Raw genomic sequence first — 14,214 nt, 5'->3', positions numbered from 1 at the left:
TAGACGGTTTTTGTTCTTTTTAGTTCCATATCACTTAATCTTCTTCAATGTATAAAATGCTCTAACGCCAACTGGACTTGATCTACTTTATATAAATCCACAAATATAAAAAAGGGACCATTTGTGACACTGTTCCAGGCAGGGCAAGGCATACCACTATTTACATACACAATATTTAAATTCATGTATGGCTATCATTAAAGTCAGTGGAATTGATTAAGATCAGAAACAAACAGTGCTGGTGTGCTGAGGTGAGGATTGGTCGAAACAAACCTGATTTCAGAGGCGTTTTTAAAATGGCTTTAGAGCTTCTCCCACATACATTCTTAAATGTTGCAACGTTGTGCATTTTAAAAGTGCTTAATGTGCCCAAGGATATATATATATAGATATATATATATATATATATATATATACTCTGTACAAAACACGTGGATTAATCAAGCTCTCTAATGACATCTTGTTACAACATTGTAATAACATGGATTTTGTTGTAATGGAGCACAACAGTGTAACGGCAGCACTGGTCATAGGAGGAAGGATGCCCAGTGCAAGTGTGGCGGGATGGCCATTTGTGACCTGCATACACAATGTACAAGCTTCTCGCCTCTCGGCTAAGTGGGTGATCATGTGGATTAGGAGTACCCCCAATATTATGGTGAAGATTGTACTACCGCCCAGTGTCTAATACTGAGTCCCATCTAAAAACAACTATGATGGATATACAGAAATAAATAGATATTGATTTCTGGAGGAATAAGCACATGCCATGTGTCCCAAACAATGACAATATAGGCTACAGCTCTGGACATGTGTAAGTACAAAATAGCAGTACGCAGATTCACTTGGAGGAGTGAGGCACATTCCACCATACCTTGATCTTTAGGAGCTGCCATTTCTGTATCTGAAGAACTATCTGCTTCTCCGTTCATTCTCTGACGGACCACCCTCGATACACAGCCAACGGGGTCTGCTCGTAGCCTCCTCAGCAGTTCTGTGTAAAGGAGTAAACTGTTTATAATATATGTATATGGTCTCCTTGTCTCCTCGCCACTCATCGATCTACAGCTGTGTAACCAAATATAAATAGTCAATTTTTCTTGTACCACTTTTACAATTGGCAAAAGTTACCTCATTGGTGGTTTCAGCAAGCACTGTCAAAAAGCTTCCGATTGGTGCTTTCAGAGACCCTGGGGTGACTGACTCATCTCATCATGCGGTTCTCGTTCTATGTTAAATATCCTTTTCATATCAGAAAGACCCCAAAAGGGCACTTATGCTGTATACATTCTTTGTTCAATGTAATACAAGACGGATGTGCTTGAACTACCGTACTGAAAAAGTCTAGGAGATTCACACTTCCATATGCATGTCACTCATTATTTTTTGTTTTTCGAGGTCAATCTATATCTTGTGCCGCCTGAGCTGGGATGCCAAAGACACCTCACTCTACCTGATTTGAGGTGCCAAACCCATCTTCTTCAGCCTGAACTGTGTGTCAAAGGTCTCTTGCTGCACAGAGCTGGTGCCACAGATTTTGCTGCACATCAGCTGGGTGCCACGAATGTCTTACTGTAATTGGGCTGGCTGCCATAGAGCTCTCCTGCCACAAAGTTGTGTGCAATGGATCTCTCCCACCACCCCTTCCAAGAGACATACAGCTCTTTCACCACTAGACCTGACGGTCATAGATCTCTCATGCTGCCTCAGCAGGGTAATATAGAACCCTTTTGCAGCCTGAGCAGGGTGTCATAAACCTATCCTAACACCTGCTCCACCAATAGCTCTTTCATGTCACATGTGGTTGATCTACAGCAAAACATAAGTGTGTCATTGATCTCACCCCACCTGGGTGACAATGTATCTTTTTCTCTACCGGGCTAGAGACTAATACTTCTCTTCGGCCACACAAGAGGTGTAAACAAATATCTCCCACCACTTGATGCCAATAGACCTCTATAGGTTAGAGCCAATAGACCTGCCCACGACCCCAGCTGAGTGTCAATAGGTTCCTCATGTCTCCCTAGTTACTCTTTAACTACTCCCGCAACATTGAAAATGAGTTTAAGGGTGCAAGTCACTCAAAGGTCATGTTAACATTACATTTCTATATGTCCTACTTTTAAATAGAATGCTCCTTGCTGTGTGTGCTACAAAGCCTTCATGGGATGACTTAGTAATATTTAAAAGGGGGGGCGGTTATGTGTCAACTTTACCTCTTATTTTTTCTTTGTATTTAACCCATCTGCCAGAGTGAGTCTTTTTCAGCTGGCTCCCTTGTGTGCTTCTTCCCTCGTTGCTTGCACTCGCCCTCCCTTGAACAGTTATAGTTCCCCCACCACTCCTCTCCCTCCCATTATCAATGCTTGCACTACCCCTCCTATCCGCTGTTGTTGCTTGCTCCTACCTGCTTCAGTTGTGGTTGCTTATCCCCCACACCCCTCCCTTCCTCTATTGTTGTTCGCCCACACCCACCTGCCACAACACACAAAATACGCTGACAAAAGCTCCGCTGGCCACATCATAGTCTTTCCCCCACGCCCTAGGAGTTGAAAGTCACCCCTACCTGAGATCTCCCACCCCACCCTCAAATCAGAAGCATAAAAAATGCTATGATGCGGCCAGCGCTGAACAGGTAATATTGTTTTTTTTCTTTTTATTTTCTGCCATGGGGCTCTACAGCAAAAACACTGAAAGCCATATCATGTGTAGGCGAGATCAACTGGCTTTGCCAATTTTTTTTTTTTTGAATGGGTCCCTTTTCATTTCGTTCCTCTAATTGATTTTCTGTAAGAGTACCCTGTATAATCCCCACCCTCAAAATAGACCTACACTTCCAGCTGAATTTAACCTGCAGTGGGCTGCATCCTGTGCAGCCACCATTCCTAAATTGGGCAGTGGCCTTGGTATCGTCCATAGTGGAGCACTGTCTTGCGATTCAGCATGTCTAGAAGCATTGCGTTGACCACTTGGATCAGTTAGCAATTATCCACTATACAATTAGCAATGATACATTATACACTTTAGCACTGGAAGATGGTTGCCCAGGGCTATGTTTACTGAGCGGCCATGTATTGGTACTGTGTATAGTGCATCCTTATTTTTTACTCCAAGGTTGTCAGCATTTTGCTTCTAAATCTGGCATCTAAATTAGAACTTTGAACAATTTAATACTATGCACTATATTTCTAAAGACAGAACTTGCTGCTTTAATTTTATGTTTGTATTGCAAGCATGTGCCCAGCAAGAGTAGGTTGTATGTTTTTCATTTTTCTACTAGTATTATTTCAGTGCATCTTTCACATACTTGTTGAGTTTGTATGTTCGTTTTACTGTGGAAGGGTACATGGGTGGATGCAGAACAATCAGTAAGTGGAGGAATTGAGGTACGAGAACTAGAATGAATGATAAAGTGCATGTACGTTGACTTACTGAGTGCTTATAGTCATAAATGACTGAGGAGGTACTTTCAGTTATAAACGAAATTATGGTGCTTCTCTTTTTATATAAGATTTCGTTTTTGGCACGAAAAGTGGGTTCAGTGTGATTCTGCAAAGATGCAATGAATTTATTTGATTTTAGGATCTGGTTTGCTTCTTTATTTGGAGGAAGAGAACGTCCGCATACGGTAATATTGTTCACTTTTATTTAGACTTGAATACGCTTTAAAATCATTGTAACAGAGTAATGCCCCAATGGTGTTCGTTAATTGTGTTAAAAAGCTGCTTGCTTTTTTTAATTATACATTTTGTGAGCCTTTTGTGCTATTTAAAATGTTGTTTCACTTCTAAATGTCTGCACTCATAATTTTATTTTTAATTCAGGCTAACTGCAATGCTTTGCACGTACCTATGATACGTTACGTGTTCTAATTCATCGAAGTAGCAGTTTTTACAAACTATTTCCCGCTCTTGCTAGTGAACATATCAAGACGGTGTGCTGTCATCTTTTTACTACTATCCTTTCTTGAGCGGCCATATTTACAACAATCGTTTTGCACAGAACCAAATATCCACGGCATATACTCTCGTGAACCTGAAACTCGCTCTTTTTAAGGGCCAGATGAAATGACAGCCTTTACGTCTTCTCGGATTCGGACACGTGTGTCTACCTACTATTCAGACCATGAGTTGGTGTCTAAAACCCTTTGGGCCCCTGTGTGTCTCTACTATTTCAAAAGATCAGTCTACCCATGGCATCTGCCTATGTGAGATGGGTGTTCATTTCTTCTTCTGTGCCCCTGAGCAAATGGTCCCTTAAGTTCCCGGGTACAGCCAGCCACACATAGACAGTACCAAAAGCCCCCCCCCCCCCCCATCACCTGAGTTAGTTTTCAATAGATTTCCAATCACCTAATTCTCGATAGATTTCCTATGCTCGCTCCCTCTCTCCGAGTTGGGTGTTATAGATCTCTAAAGTAACAAGATGTGTGTCAAACCAGGTCTCTTTCCGCCCAACTGGTCACTTAAGTGCTGAATGTTACTCACCACCTGAGCTAGGTGCCAACACGTTCTACCCACTGTCTAAGATATATAAGTAGATCCACCTGCCGATGGCATCTACCTCTTTGGGCTGAGAGTCAACTTCCTCATCTATGCTAATCAGACAAAGCTTCCAGCTCTTCTGCAGCAGAATTACACTTCCGTAGATTTGAACATGACCTCTGGTGTAGCTTGGCTATTAGCTAGAATGCTTTGTTCCGTTCTGCAGTTCTCTTCTACAACCTGAGGTTATCTTCGACATCCGAGTAGGGAATTCTAGGCCGAATCTCTGCCTCTAAGGCTGGTACCAATTGGGCTATTCTTGTCTCCTGAGATGGGTATCCCTGGCTTCTAGGGAGCCCCTGGAACCTCTCAAGTTGGTTCTCATAGCATCTGTTCAAACCTCTCGGACACTGAGCCAGATGTCCATATCCCCTCTACTAGTGTTGGCAGCCTCGTATTTGGCTGGATTACCCCCTGTGGGTTTTGAACATGTAACCTAAAGGTCATGCACAGCTTTGCGAACAAAGCACTAAAGTTCACTGTGCCTTGCTCTTCTGTGGCCCCAAGCAAGCTTCTGAGTTGGGTATCGCAAGCTTCAACTGAGCAGTATATTGTTGGCCTCTATCAGGCATCTGAGCTTGGTATCTCAGTCTTCTTCTGGTCCCTTGAGCTGGATGACACTAAGCACTCTGGTCCTCCTAGCTGGATGGCTGCAGTAACTTCTAGACCTCATCCATACCATCTCTTCTGGACCTCAAAATTCGATTTCCTGTGCCCCTTACTATGGTGTTCCTGGCCCCTCTTAATCAATTAATCTTAGTGTCACAATCATCTCTTCTAGGCCCTTGAGCAGCTGCTTCTTCTGGGCACCAGGCTGCTTGGTCATAGCTTTTTTATTTACATTGAGCTGGTCTCTTCTAGGTCACCAGGTATTTTGTCCATCTGGTCTTCTGGGCCCCTAACATCTTCTAGCCGTTGAGCTGGGTGACGTAGGATTGTGCCTACACCATCTTTTTCGACTCCTTAAATGGATGTTCTGATTAGGCCGAGTTGGGCTCTTGGGACACTTCTGAGACATACTATTGCATGTCCCCAATATCTTGTTGGGACCCTAAGCTGGATGTCTCATCAGGGTCCCCAAGCGGAGTGCCTCACATTTCTTTGGGTCACAAGCTCAGTACTCATAGACTTTATTTGGGTTCCATGAGCGTCAGGGTGTCATTGGCCACCCTCTCTTCCAGCCCCTTATGGGGTACTAAACTCTCCTCAGAGCACTTCAGATGTCTACATGCTTTCTCTGATGTACTATCCAAGCTGCTGTCCTCTTGTGAACCTCTCCTCTGACCCCTGTGCCAAGTGTCCCTGTCATCTCGTAGGGAAAGAGTTGTGCTTGTGGATGCCCTTCTGGCTTTTTCAGTAGTCCCTACTGTCTTTCCAGGCCAGTTTTGCGTTGCTTGGGCACTAATGCATCTGCCATCTGAGATAGACGTCCCTTGTGTCTCATAGTTCCTGGGCTGGATATTTTGGTCCCTAGTTGGCTATGTTTGGTATGACTCAGGTCCATGCCACTCCTGCTTCGAGTGTCACCAGTCTTCTAATTTTCCCCATGCTCAAACATGCATGGCCTCTCTTTTAATCTCGAACCTACACTGCTAGCCTCTGTTCTCTCGTTGACCTGTATAGAATGACCTTCTTCTGGTCCGTAAGGTGAATATCTTTGGGATTTATTCTAGCCACTTCTCCCTGTTCTGGGTGGGTGCCTTAACCTCTCTTATGTCTCCTGTGCTGGGAGAAGAGCCGAAGTCTCGTGTGGCTCCTGTGCTGAACATGACCTGCGTGCATTGATCTCTCTACTCGTTCCTATGCTGCGTAGTTAATACTTTTGTAGTGCCGGTGTTCTATTTGTCTGATTCTCTCCTAGTCTTTGCCATGGGTACCTTATCCCCTTGCCCGGAAGATGGGCGACCTCTCTCCTGGCCTCTCCTAAAGAGCGTCTCATTGTCTAGCTTATGGCTCCTGTGCTGGGTCGTGACTCGGAGGTTCAATGGCCTCGGGACTGGTGGTATGGTTTGTCGTGGGCCTATGGTGAGCTGGATGCTACACTCTTACTCAGGCTTTGCCACAATGGGCGCCAGCCTATTAACTTGTGCTCTGAGAAGCCCCGGTTTCCCCATTGCCAATCTGCCCCTGCCTCATGGGTATTCAGTGAAGCGGCTGTTCTGCACTCTCGTCTAACCTAGGTGCTTTTAGCCCGCTCTTGACCCCTGGAGCTGGGTGCCCCCCCATGTCCCTTCTCTGGGCCCTGCAGGGTTAAAGGTCCCGGTAGGGGTAAGGCCTCTTCGACGCGCCTCCCGCCCGGTCCCCGCCCCCTATCCGCACAGGCTCTGCCGGGTGGGGGCGGGACAAACCCCGTCTCCGGCCCAGCCCGTTGCGCAGCCCGGGGATAGGGATGGTGGGGGTACGGGAGGGAAACGTCGACCGAAGAAAGGGGCGGAGTCTCAACCGGGCTGTGGAGGAGAGGGCCGGGCGTCGACCGGGAACAGAGGCGCTCCGTACTCGTTGCCCGGATTGAGCTGCGCTTGGTCCCCACCGGGGCCCTACGGGAAGGCTTGTCGGTGGGAGACCCGGGGAAGAGGCGGGGGGTCGTGGTAAACGGAAACCGCGGTGCTTCTGGTACATTTAAAGAGAGGGAGGGACGCCTCCTCCCCTCTAACGACGGTTGAACGTCATGTACTTCTGAAGAGGACGATTCTGCGTGTAAGGCAGGGACTTGGGCGGAAACACCTTCCGCGGGGAAATGAGAGGGGCACGGGTGGACGCCGGTGTGACACATACAGCAGGGGTGCGGATACCGGCAGAACACCGACTCCTAGTGCGAACCCGTCTTCAGAGGTCCGGTCTGTGGGCAAAAGGAAACCGTGCAAGCGACGAGTGTGGGCCAGCCTAAGCAAGGGAGCGTAAAGTCTACCCCGCAGCTCCGGTGTGCTGGCACCAAAGAGATGGCCCAGGGAGCCAAAACAATATACAAAGTGAAGATGGGAGGCGCGGTGTAAGAGAGCGAGTCGGGCCGAGGCCTGCATCGTGGGACCGGTAAAGCGACCCGCCAGAGCACAGCCTCGCGCCCGCCTCACGCAGCGCGCGACGGCTTCGTTTCCATCCCACGAGGCCTCCCGCGCGCCGTCCCCGGGGCTTCCCGTGCCCCTGCTCACGGAGCTCATTACCTCACAGAACCACCCTTCCCCGCGGCCCTTCAGCCCGTCCATGCGCACCCCTCAACCCTTGCCCACGGTTCCCTCAGCCCAACCCTTGCCCGCGGCCCCTCAGCCCGTCCATGCGCACCCCTCAACCCTCGCCCGCTGCCCCTCAGCCCGTCCATGCGCACCCCTCAACCCTTGCCCGCGGCCCCTCAGCCCGTCCATGCGCACCCCTCAACCATTGCCCGTGGCCCCCTCAGCCCTTCCATGCTCACCCCTCGCCCGCGGCCCCCTCCATGCGCAGCGGTCTCCTTACCTCAGTGAAGCTCAGCCCCTCGGTGTGCCCTCGACGGCTACGGCCGCCTCGTCTCCCTCGGTCCTCCAGTCGTTCTGGCCGCCACCTTCTCCCGTTTCTCCGTAACTCGTGCTTTTCTTTCCCCCGTCTGTTGTTGTGGTCGGGTCTCCTCCCTCCGTATTTCAGCCTGCTGAAGCCGCCTCCCCTCCCGTCCTCGCTTCGGTTGCTCTGCTTCCCCTGCAAGCCGCTTCCTCAGTGCGGCTGCCTCCGCCTCCCGCGGCCTCGGCCCGGCTGGTGCTCGTCCCCTCCCCCTGCTCTCGGCTCCCTCGGTGCTCCTGTGTCCGGCTGCTGCTCTGGTCTCCTCCCCCTGTCCTCTCCGGCTGGCGCTGTTCGCTCTCCTCCCCCTGCTCGCGCGGGCTCCCCTGGTACTGCCGCTCGCTCCCTCTCCTCGGGCTGCGGCGGCTGCCTCCTCCTCCCCCCTGCTTGTCGGGCTCTTTCCTCCCCTGCAGCCCGCGCGGCGCGGCTGCTCCCCTCCCCCTGCTGCAGCAGGCGCTGCCGGAGCCTCCCTGCTCCGCTGCCTGCGTCCTCCGCCTGCGCTACTGCTTTCCCTTCCCAGTACTGTGCAAGATCCCCCTTCTTAATTGTGTGCTAGACACCCGTAACTTTACCCCGCTACTGGTCTCCCCAGTTCTGTACTGGATCACCCTTCGCAATACCGTGCTGGTTCTCGCTTGCTCTCAATCTAGATTTTCCCTTAGCTCTGTTACGGGGGAATCTCAATTCTTTTTACCCTCGGCGCCCGCTCACATTTTTTTCCTTTAGCTGCCCTGGATGATCTATTCTTACTCCAACTTGCACCGCATTTACTAAATCTTACCCTTTTAACCTTCGCGATGTTTCTCCCTTTTTACCTCCGGTGCTTGATATATCGTTCTCCCCTTTTTAACTCGGTTTTGCGAGGTCTCCGTTTATTTATCCTCTTGCTGGCTCCCCTTTTCTTTACCCCGCCCGGTCCGGAGGATCTCCTCTGCCATAGCCTGGTGCTGGATCTGTCCTCGTTAGCCCGGTGCTGTAATTGCCACGCTCCCCCTTAGCCCGGTGCTGGATCGCCCTTCTCTTATTTACTTCGCTGTTGGATTCACCACTCTTCGTCAGCTCAGTGCCGGGTTTTCCTTCGCCTAGTTAGCACGGTGCTAGTTCGCCCATGTTTCTCCGTCGGGCGCTGGATCGCCCCTTTTCTCTCTGTGCTGGATCTCCTCGCTTCGGTTTCGCTCGCCCTCCCTTCCCCCTTCCTGTGGCTGCTTTGTCTGCTCTGCGGGCTCGCTGCTGCCCCGGGCGTGGACTGGCTCCAGTCCCCGCAGAGAGCGGCTCTTCCCCCGCCCCTCCATCCCGCTCTCTCTGCTCTGCCTCCCCCTCTCTTCCAATCAGCCAGCGGGCTCCAGCCTGCGCCGACCCCACAGCAGAGCAGCGGAGCCAGGCGGACGGAGAGGGAGGGCTGTGCTGTTGCCTGCCACAGAGCAGGGGGCACTGCTGTCTGTGCCTGCTCCTCGCGATCTGGAGAGAAGACAAGCACGAAGGGTTTACTGTTCGGATCGGGCAGCCAAAGACGGCGAAATCTTTTGGGGTTCATCATCGCTACCTACCACACGCCTGGTTGCTTACTGCAGTCCAGTCTCCAGCTTGGGACGACATTGGCTGCCGTCATCGAAAAGCATTCTAAAGGCTGCCTACTCCTATTTTCTGTAGTCCGAGCCAACAGGCACACCTAAACTTTCTGGTGGTTGTCCTGGAATAGAGCGCCAGGCACAAGGGGGAGCTACCAGTGCTGCCTGCCTTAGACAGAGAAGGAGGGCTTCACACATTATTGCAGAACTCTGTGCCTGCCCACACCAATGACAAGCGAATCCCTCAGATGTCTTGCATAACATCAAGTATGGGCTGTTTGTTACTTGTCACTGTTGTCTGTCGTTGGCAGCGAGCTCCTACCAGCAGAAAGAGTCATGACCACTGGTGCCAGGACATCCCGTGCCACAGAACACCCGTAATCAACGCCCCGTTTCTAATGCTTGCTCCTGGGCTCTCACAGACATTACTATTTCTACCCCCGCTATTTAACAGGATCCCACACATCAGTTGCCCGACCGTGCTAATCCTGACTGCATGAATAAAAGCCAGCACAGGCAAACGCACCCCGTTCTCCTACTGTAACTTCTATATACTCGCAGGCTCGCCACCTCACCCAAACTTACCCCCCCCCTCCCCCCCCCCCACCCAAAAAAAAAAACAACGCGGCCTGCCACGCAAGGACATCAAACCTGGTTGCTGATGGTCCCTACAGCTGCTTGAACCAGGTCCCGAGCTACAAATACCTCTCCCTAAATAATCATGACTTCCCCTGCCATCCCACAGGCAGACTAAACTCTGCCCCGCCGAGCTGGCATTCTCTGCTTTCCCCACAGCTTTTCTGAATGCCACCTTGTCCCGGCATAACACGATCCGCCTCTATGGACTGGCACCGCTTCTCACACTTTCTCAGCGCGAGCAGGTAAAGGCCCCCACTCAGTGCCCTCTTCCTTGTTCGTGGTTGCCCCTCCCCTCCCAGGTGTCCACCTGACAAACAAAAAAGCTCGCACCGCCCCGTGTCGGATCCTGCCATCCAGTGCCCGTATGTTGTAACACTAGCTAACTTAAGCTCGCCCAGCGCGTAGTTTGGGGAGGCGAGGTATATGAGAACAGGTCAGCGCCACCTGGTCTCACCCTCTTCTTACTAACCTGCCCCTAGATCGACACAATTTATTTCTAGCTCTGCTGCTATTTAAAAATGTCCATGTCTGCCCAGTTTAAACTGACACTAGCAGTGAAGGAGGGGATGTGACGTTAGCCTCCCTCTTTCCACGTACACTTTATTTTTTTATTAGATTTTTCTCCAACTCCACCTTTGTTGTCAGGGGCGTCATCTTCTGCTATCCAATCCCTGACTGGAATACGCCTGCTGAAACGGGAGATAGGCCCAATGAGATCTTAACAAGGGAAAGGCAATTGGGTGCAATGCAGAAGTGTCTAATATGTCCTTCCCCGCCTTCAAATAAACAAGCTGAGAGATTCTCCAAATACCATGGCGTTTAATTTGGTTGCGAATTCTGTCTGTCTGCACACCGCATCTAGCGTGGACGGGCAGTAGATAGGTACACGCTCCCTGTTCCTGTACATATTTTTTTTAAGGCTGTGCTCGTTCGGAGCACTCGGCACTTGTTTGCCGGTGCGTAGATGTCACTGCATTATGTCTGCAGCGCATGCTAATACGTCCAAGCGGCTATTTATTCCTGTTCGGTACATCACACAATTGTTTTGTTGGCATTGACTAGATACACATTCAAACTACGCCGGTGTAGTGCTGCTGTCAAGCCTACAACAGGTCGTTCCTGTTTCCCTGATCAGTCCTTAGCAAATCTAGTCTCCAACCTCAGTAGCTTCTCATTAGGTAAAGTTATCGCTTGAGTGTGTTTGGGTGAGGGACTTTTAGCCGTGTGTGTTTTGGTTGAGGGAGGGGACAAACATCCTGGGATCGTTTACATTGCGACCGACATCCGTATACTAATTTGTCAATGATTTCTACTGTCACTGGAGAACAGACACCGGCACTGATAGCTTTGAGATACAGTCTATGTATAAGTCCCATGCGCACTTCAGTATACATACATACAGTGACTGCCATTTTCACTTGGGCGTGCGCGCACAATCTTCAATTCTCTTGATCAGACACGTTATACGCCAGAGCTCATAGCCAATACAGATCCGTTTTTCAAGATGCACCATTCGCAGACAATGTTGCACAAACCCCCTTCATCAAGCAAAGAATACACGAGCGGACATTGTATTGAGTATTTACTACTAGTGTTCTGCGGAATTCAAAGTCAGCAATGCACCAAAAGGTTACTCGCTTCCATTTTTATACATGGAAGACTTTGCATCCGACTAAATAAACCTCTTGGTGCCTGCTTCCCTTACGTAAGCAGGAAACTCCTGATTAAAATTATAGCTAGCCCCAATGCTGATCTGACTACTCGTGCCCAGTGTCTGCTCAGCCGTTGTACTGTGTGGATTCTACATGCAATACACTTTCAGAACCCAGCGATTCATCCAATCATTTATTCACTGGTTCTGTGCCGTTGACCCTGCACAGTAATCTGATGTTTGGCTTTGTGCTATACAAATACCACGTACACTCATTTATCTGTTTACTAATCTCAAGTAAATTGTGACGTAAAAGCGAAACCGCATGATATCTGGCTATTACCTCTGTGAAAATGCCCTCATTGTTTAAATAAAAAAAAACACAAGATTGCTTGACTAGAAATGTTTTTTTATTTTGCTGTTAAAAGTAAATTTAAAAAAAACCCGAAAAACGCAAGAGCAACTACCACTAGGCCTATGGGTTCTTACTAAAGCCACCAACCTGTGATCTGTTGTGTCTGGCTTTGATTGAGCTCTACCATTGTCTTCGTTGAGACAACAAACACCACTGCAACAAATGATGGACGGAATGGTGAATGATTCAAACATTCTTCCCACAGTCAAGAGATCTGGGTTAAATCCATCGTTCTTTTGCCCATATGCCATTCCAGTTTGGACCCAGCCATATGCAAATCAGTCTTGACCCTGTGCCTGTGCAGGGTCAAGACTGATTTGCATATGGCTGGGTCCAAACTGGAATGGCATGGTGAGCAAAAACATGATTGATTTAGGCCCAAATCTCTGTACTGGGGTGAATGTATGACATTGTTCTGCATTCTGTCCATCAATTGTTCTGTTTGCATTTGTCAGCCTGAGTGGATTGGGTATGCCCAGATGTGGGTCCCGTGCTCTCCATGCCACTGGAGTCAAGCTATCCTGGCTGATGAGGGCTGAAAGCTGTAAACCGGTCCTATGATGCTTGTTTCCAGTCCAGGGAGGACCTGGCCTGGCAGTTCGGGCTGGACTGTTCCCATTGGGTGCAGGGTCAAGACTGATTTACATATAGCTGGTTACTGGAATGGTATGGCGAGCAAAAAAACAATGGATGTATGCCCAGATCACTGTACTGGGGTGAATGTATGACATTGTTCTGCAATCTGTCCATCAATTGTTCTTTTTGCATTTAACAAACACCATGTAGCCATTCATGAAAACAAATAAATGTTACAAGGATAGATTAGAGCATGGGTACTCATAGTACGGCCCGGCAAGCCTTTCTTGGCGGCCCGCGGACCTTGCAGACATCGTACCTGTGTTTTATTTTTTAAAGAGTGTCAGTAAACACAGACTCTGCTCTAAGGGGGCGGGCGATTCCAGCGATAGAGTGGAGCTGCAGGGGCGCTAAGGAAAGGTTAAATACTACAAAGCCTCATTAACAAGTAAATGGTCTTTTAAAGACCTGCTGAGTACTCGGGTGTGGCTGTGTGTGTGCCCGGGAAGCTGTCTCCGCCTAGGCTGCCACACGCGCAGGGGGAGATGACAGAGGACAGCAGGGAGTGAGAGCTGGGTGAGGTGACGGAGGGCAGCAGGGAGTGAGAGCTAGGACAGGGGTCAGATGAGGCAGAGATAGACGGAGAGGGAGACAGAGGGAGGGACAAACAGAGACAGGGGCATAAAGATACAGATGGAGGGAGGGAGAGAGAGGTAGGGAAACGGAGGGAGAGGGAAGGAGAGAGACAGACAGACAGACAGAGGGAGGGAGATAGAGACACAGACAGAGGGAGACCGAGGGAGGGAATCAGTCAGGGGAGACAGAGAGAGGGAGACCGAGACAGACGGAGGAAGACAGAGGGAGGGAGACAGAAAATGGCGACCAACAGAGGAAGACGGAGGGAGACAGGGAAGGAGACAGACAGACAGACAGAGGGAGGGAGGGAGGGAGAGAGAGAGAGGGAGGGAGACAGAGGGTCGGAGACAATGGGAGACAGAGGGAGGGAGACAGACAGAGGGAGGGAGATGGTGGGAGACAGAAACAGAGAGAGGGAGACAGATAGAGGGAGACACACAGAGGAATGAGGGAGACAGCGAGAGAGAGGGAGACAGACAGTGAGTGAGAGAGACAGCGAGTGAGAGAGACAGCGAGAGAGAGGGAGACAGACAGTGAGTGAGTGAGGGAGACAGGGGGAGAGAGAGGGAGGGAGAAATATAAATATATATATATATATACGAACACTCTTTCACTCCGGTAAGGCTGAAAACAGGCCAGCACACAGGTATCCGATTTGAT

At 49.7% G+C, this 14,214-nt stretch overlaps 1 protein-coding gene across 4 annotated transcripts in view; it reads right to left on the bottom strand.

Moving 5' to 3' along the window:
* Nucleotides 1–10,507, bottom strand: part of UBTF (upstream binding transcription factor) — a 111,066-nt gene extending 100,559 nt beyond the window's left edge. For 2 of the 4 annotated variants that reach the window (XM_086923919.1, XM_086923920.1), the window contains exons 1-2: nt 7,995–8,328; nt 875–994 (exon numbers count right to left, since the gene is read on the bottom strand). In XM_086923919.1, coding sequence (XP_086780045.1) covers nt 875–932 — 58 coding nt within the window. In that variant the 5' untranslated portion in view covers nt 933–994; nt 7,995–8,328. Of the gene's footprint in view, nt 1–874; nt 995–7,994 lie in introns of all 4 variants that reach the window. The other 2 variants (XM_086923918.1, XM_086923916.1) reach the window with 2 other exon arrangements.
* Between the last annotated feature and the right edge of the window lie 3,707 nt (nt 10,508–14,214).

Source organism: Lissotriton vulgaris, chromosome 5, assembly GCF_964263255.1.
Source record: "Lissotriton vulgaris chromosome 5, aLisVul1.2, whole genome shotgun sequence".
Classification (NCBI taxonomy): Eukaryota; Metazoa; Chordata; class Amphibia; order Caudata; family Salamandridae; genus Lissotriton; species Lissotriton vulgaris.
Note: the sequence above shows the minus strand (reverse complement) of the source record. Positions and strands in the feature narration are given on the sequence as shown.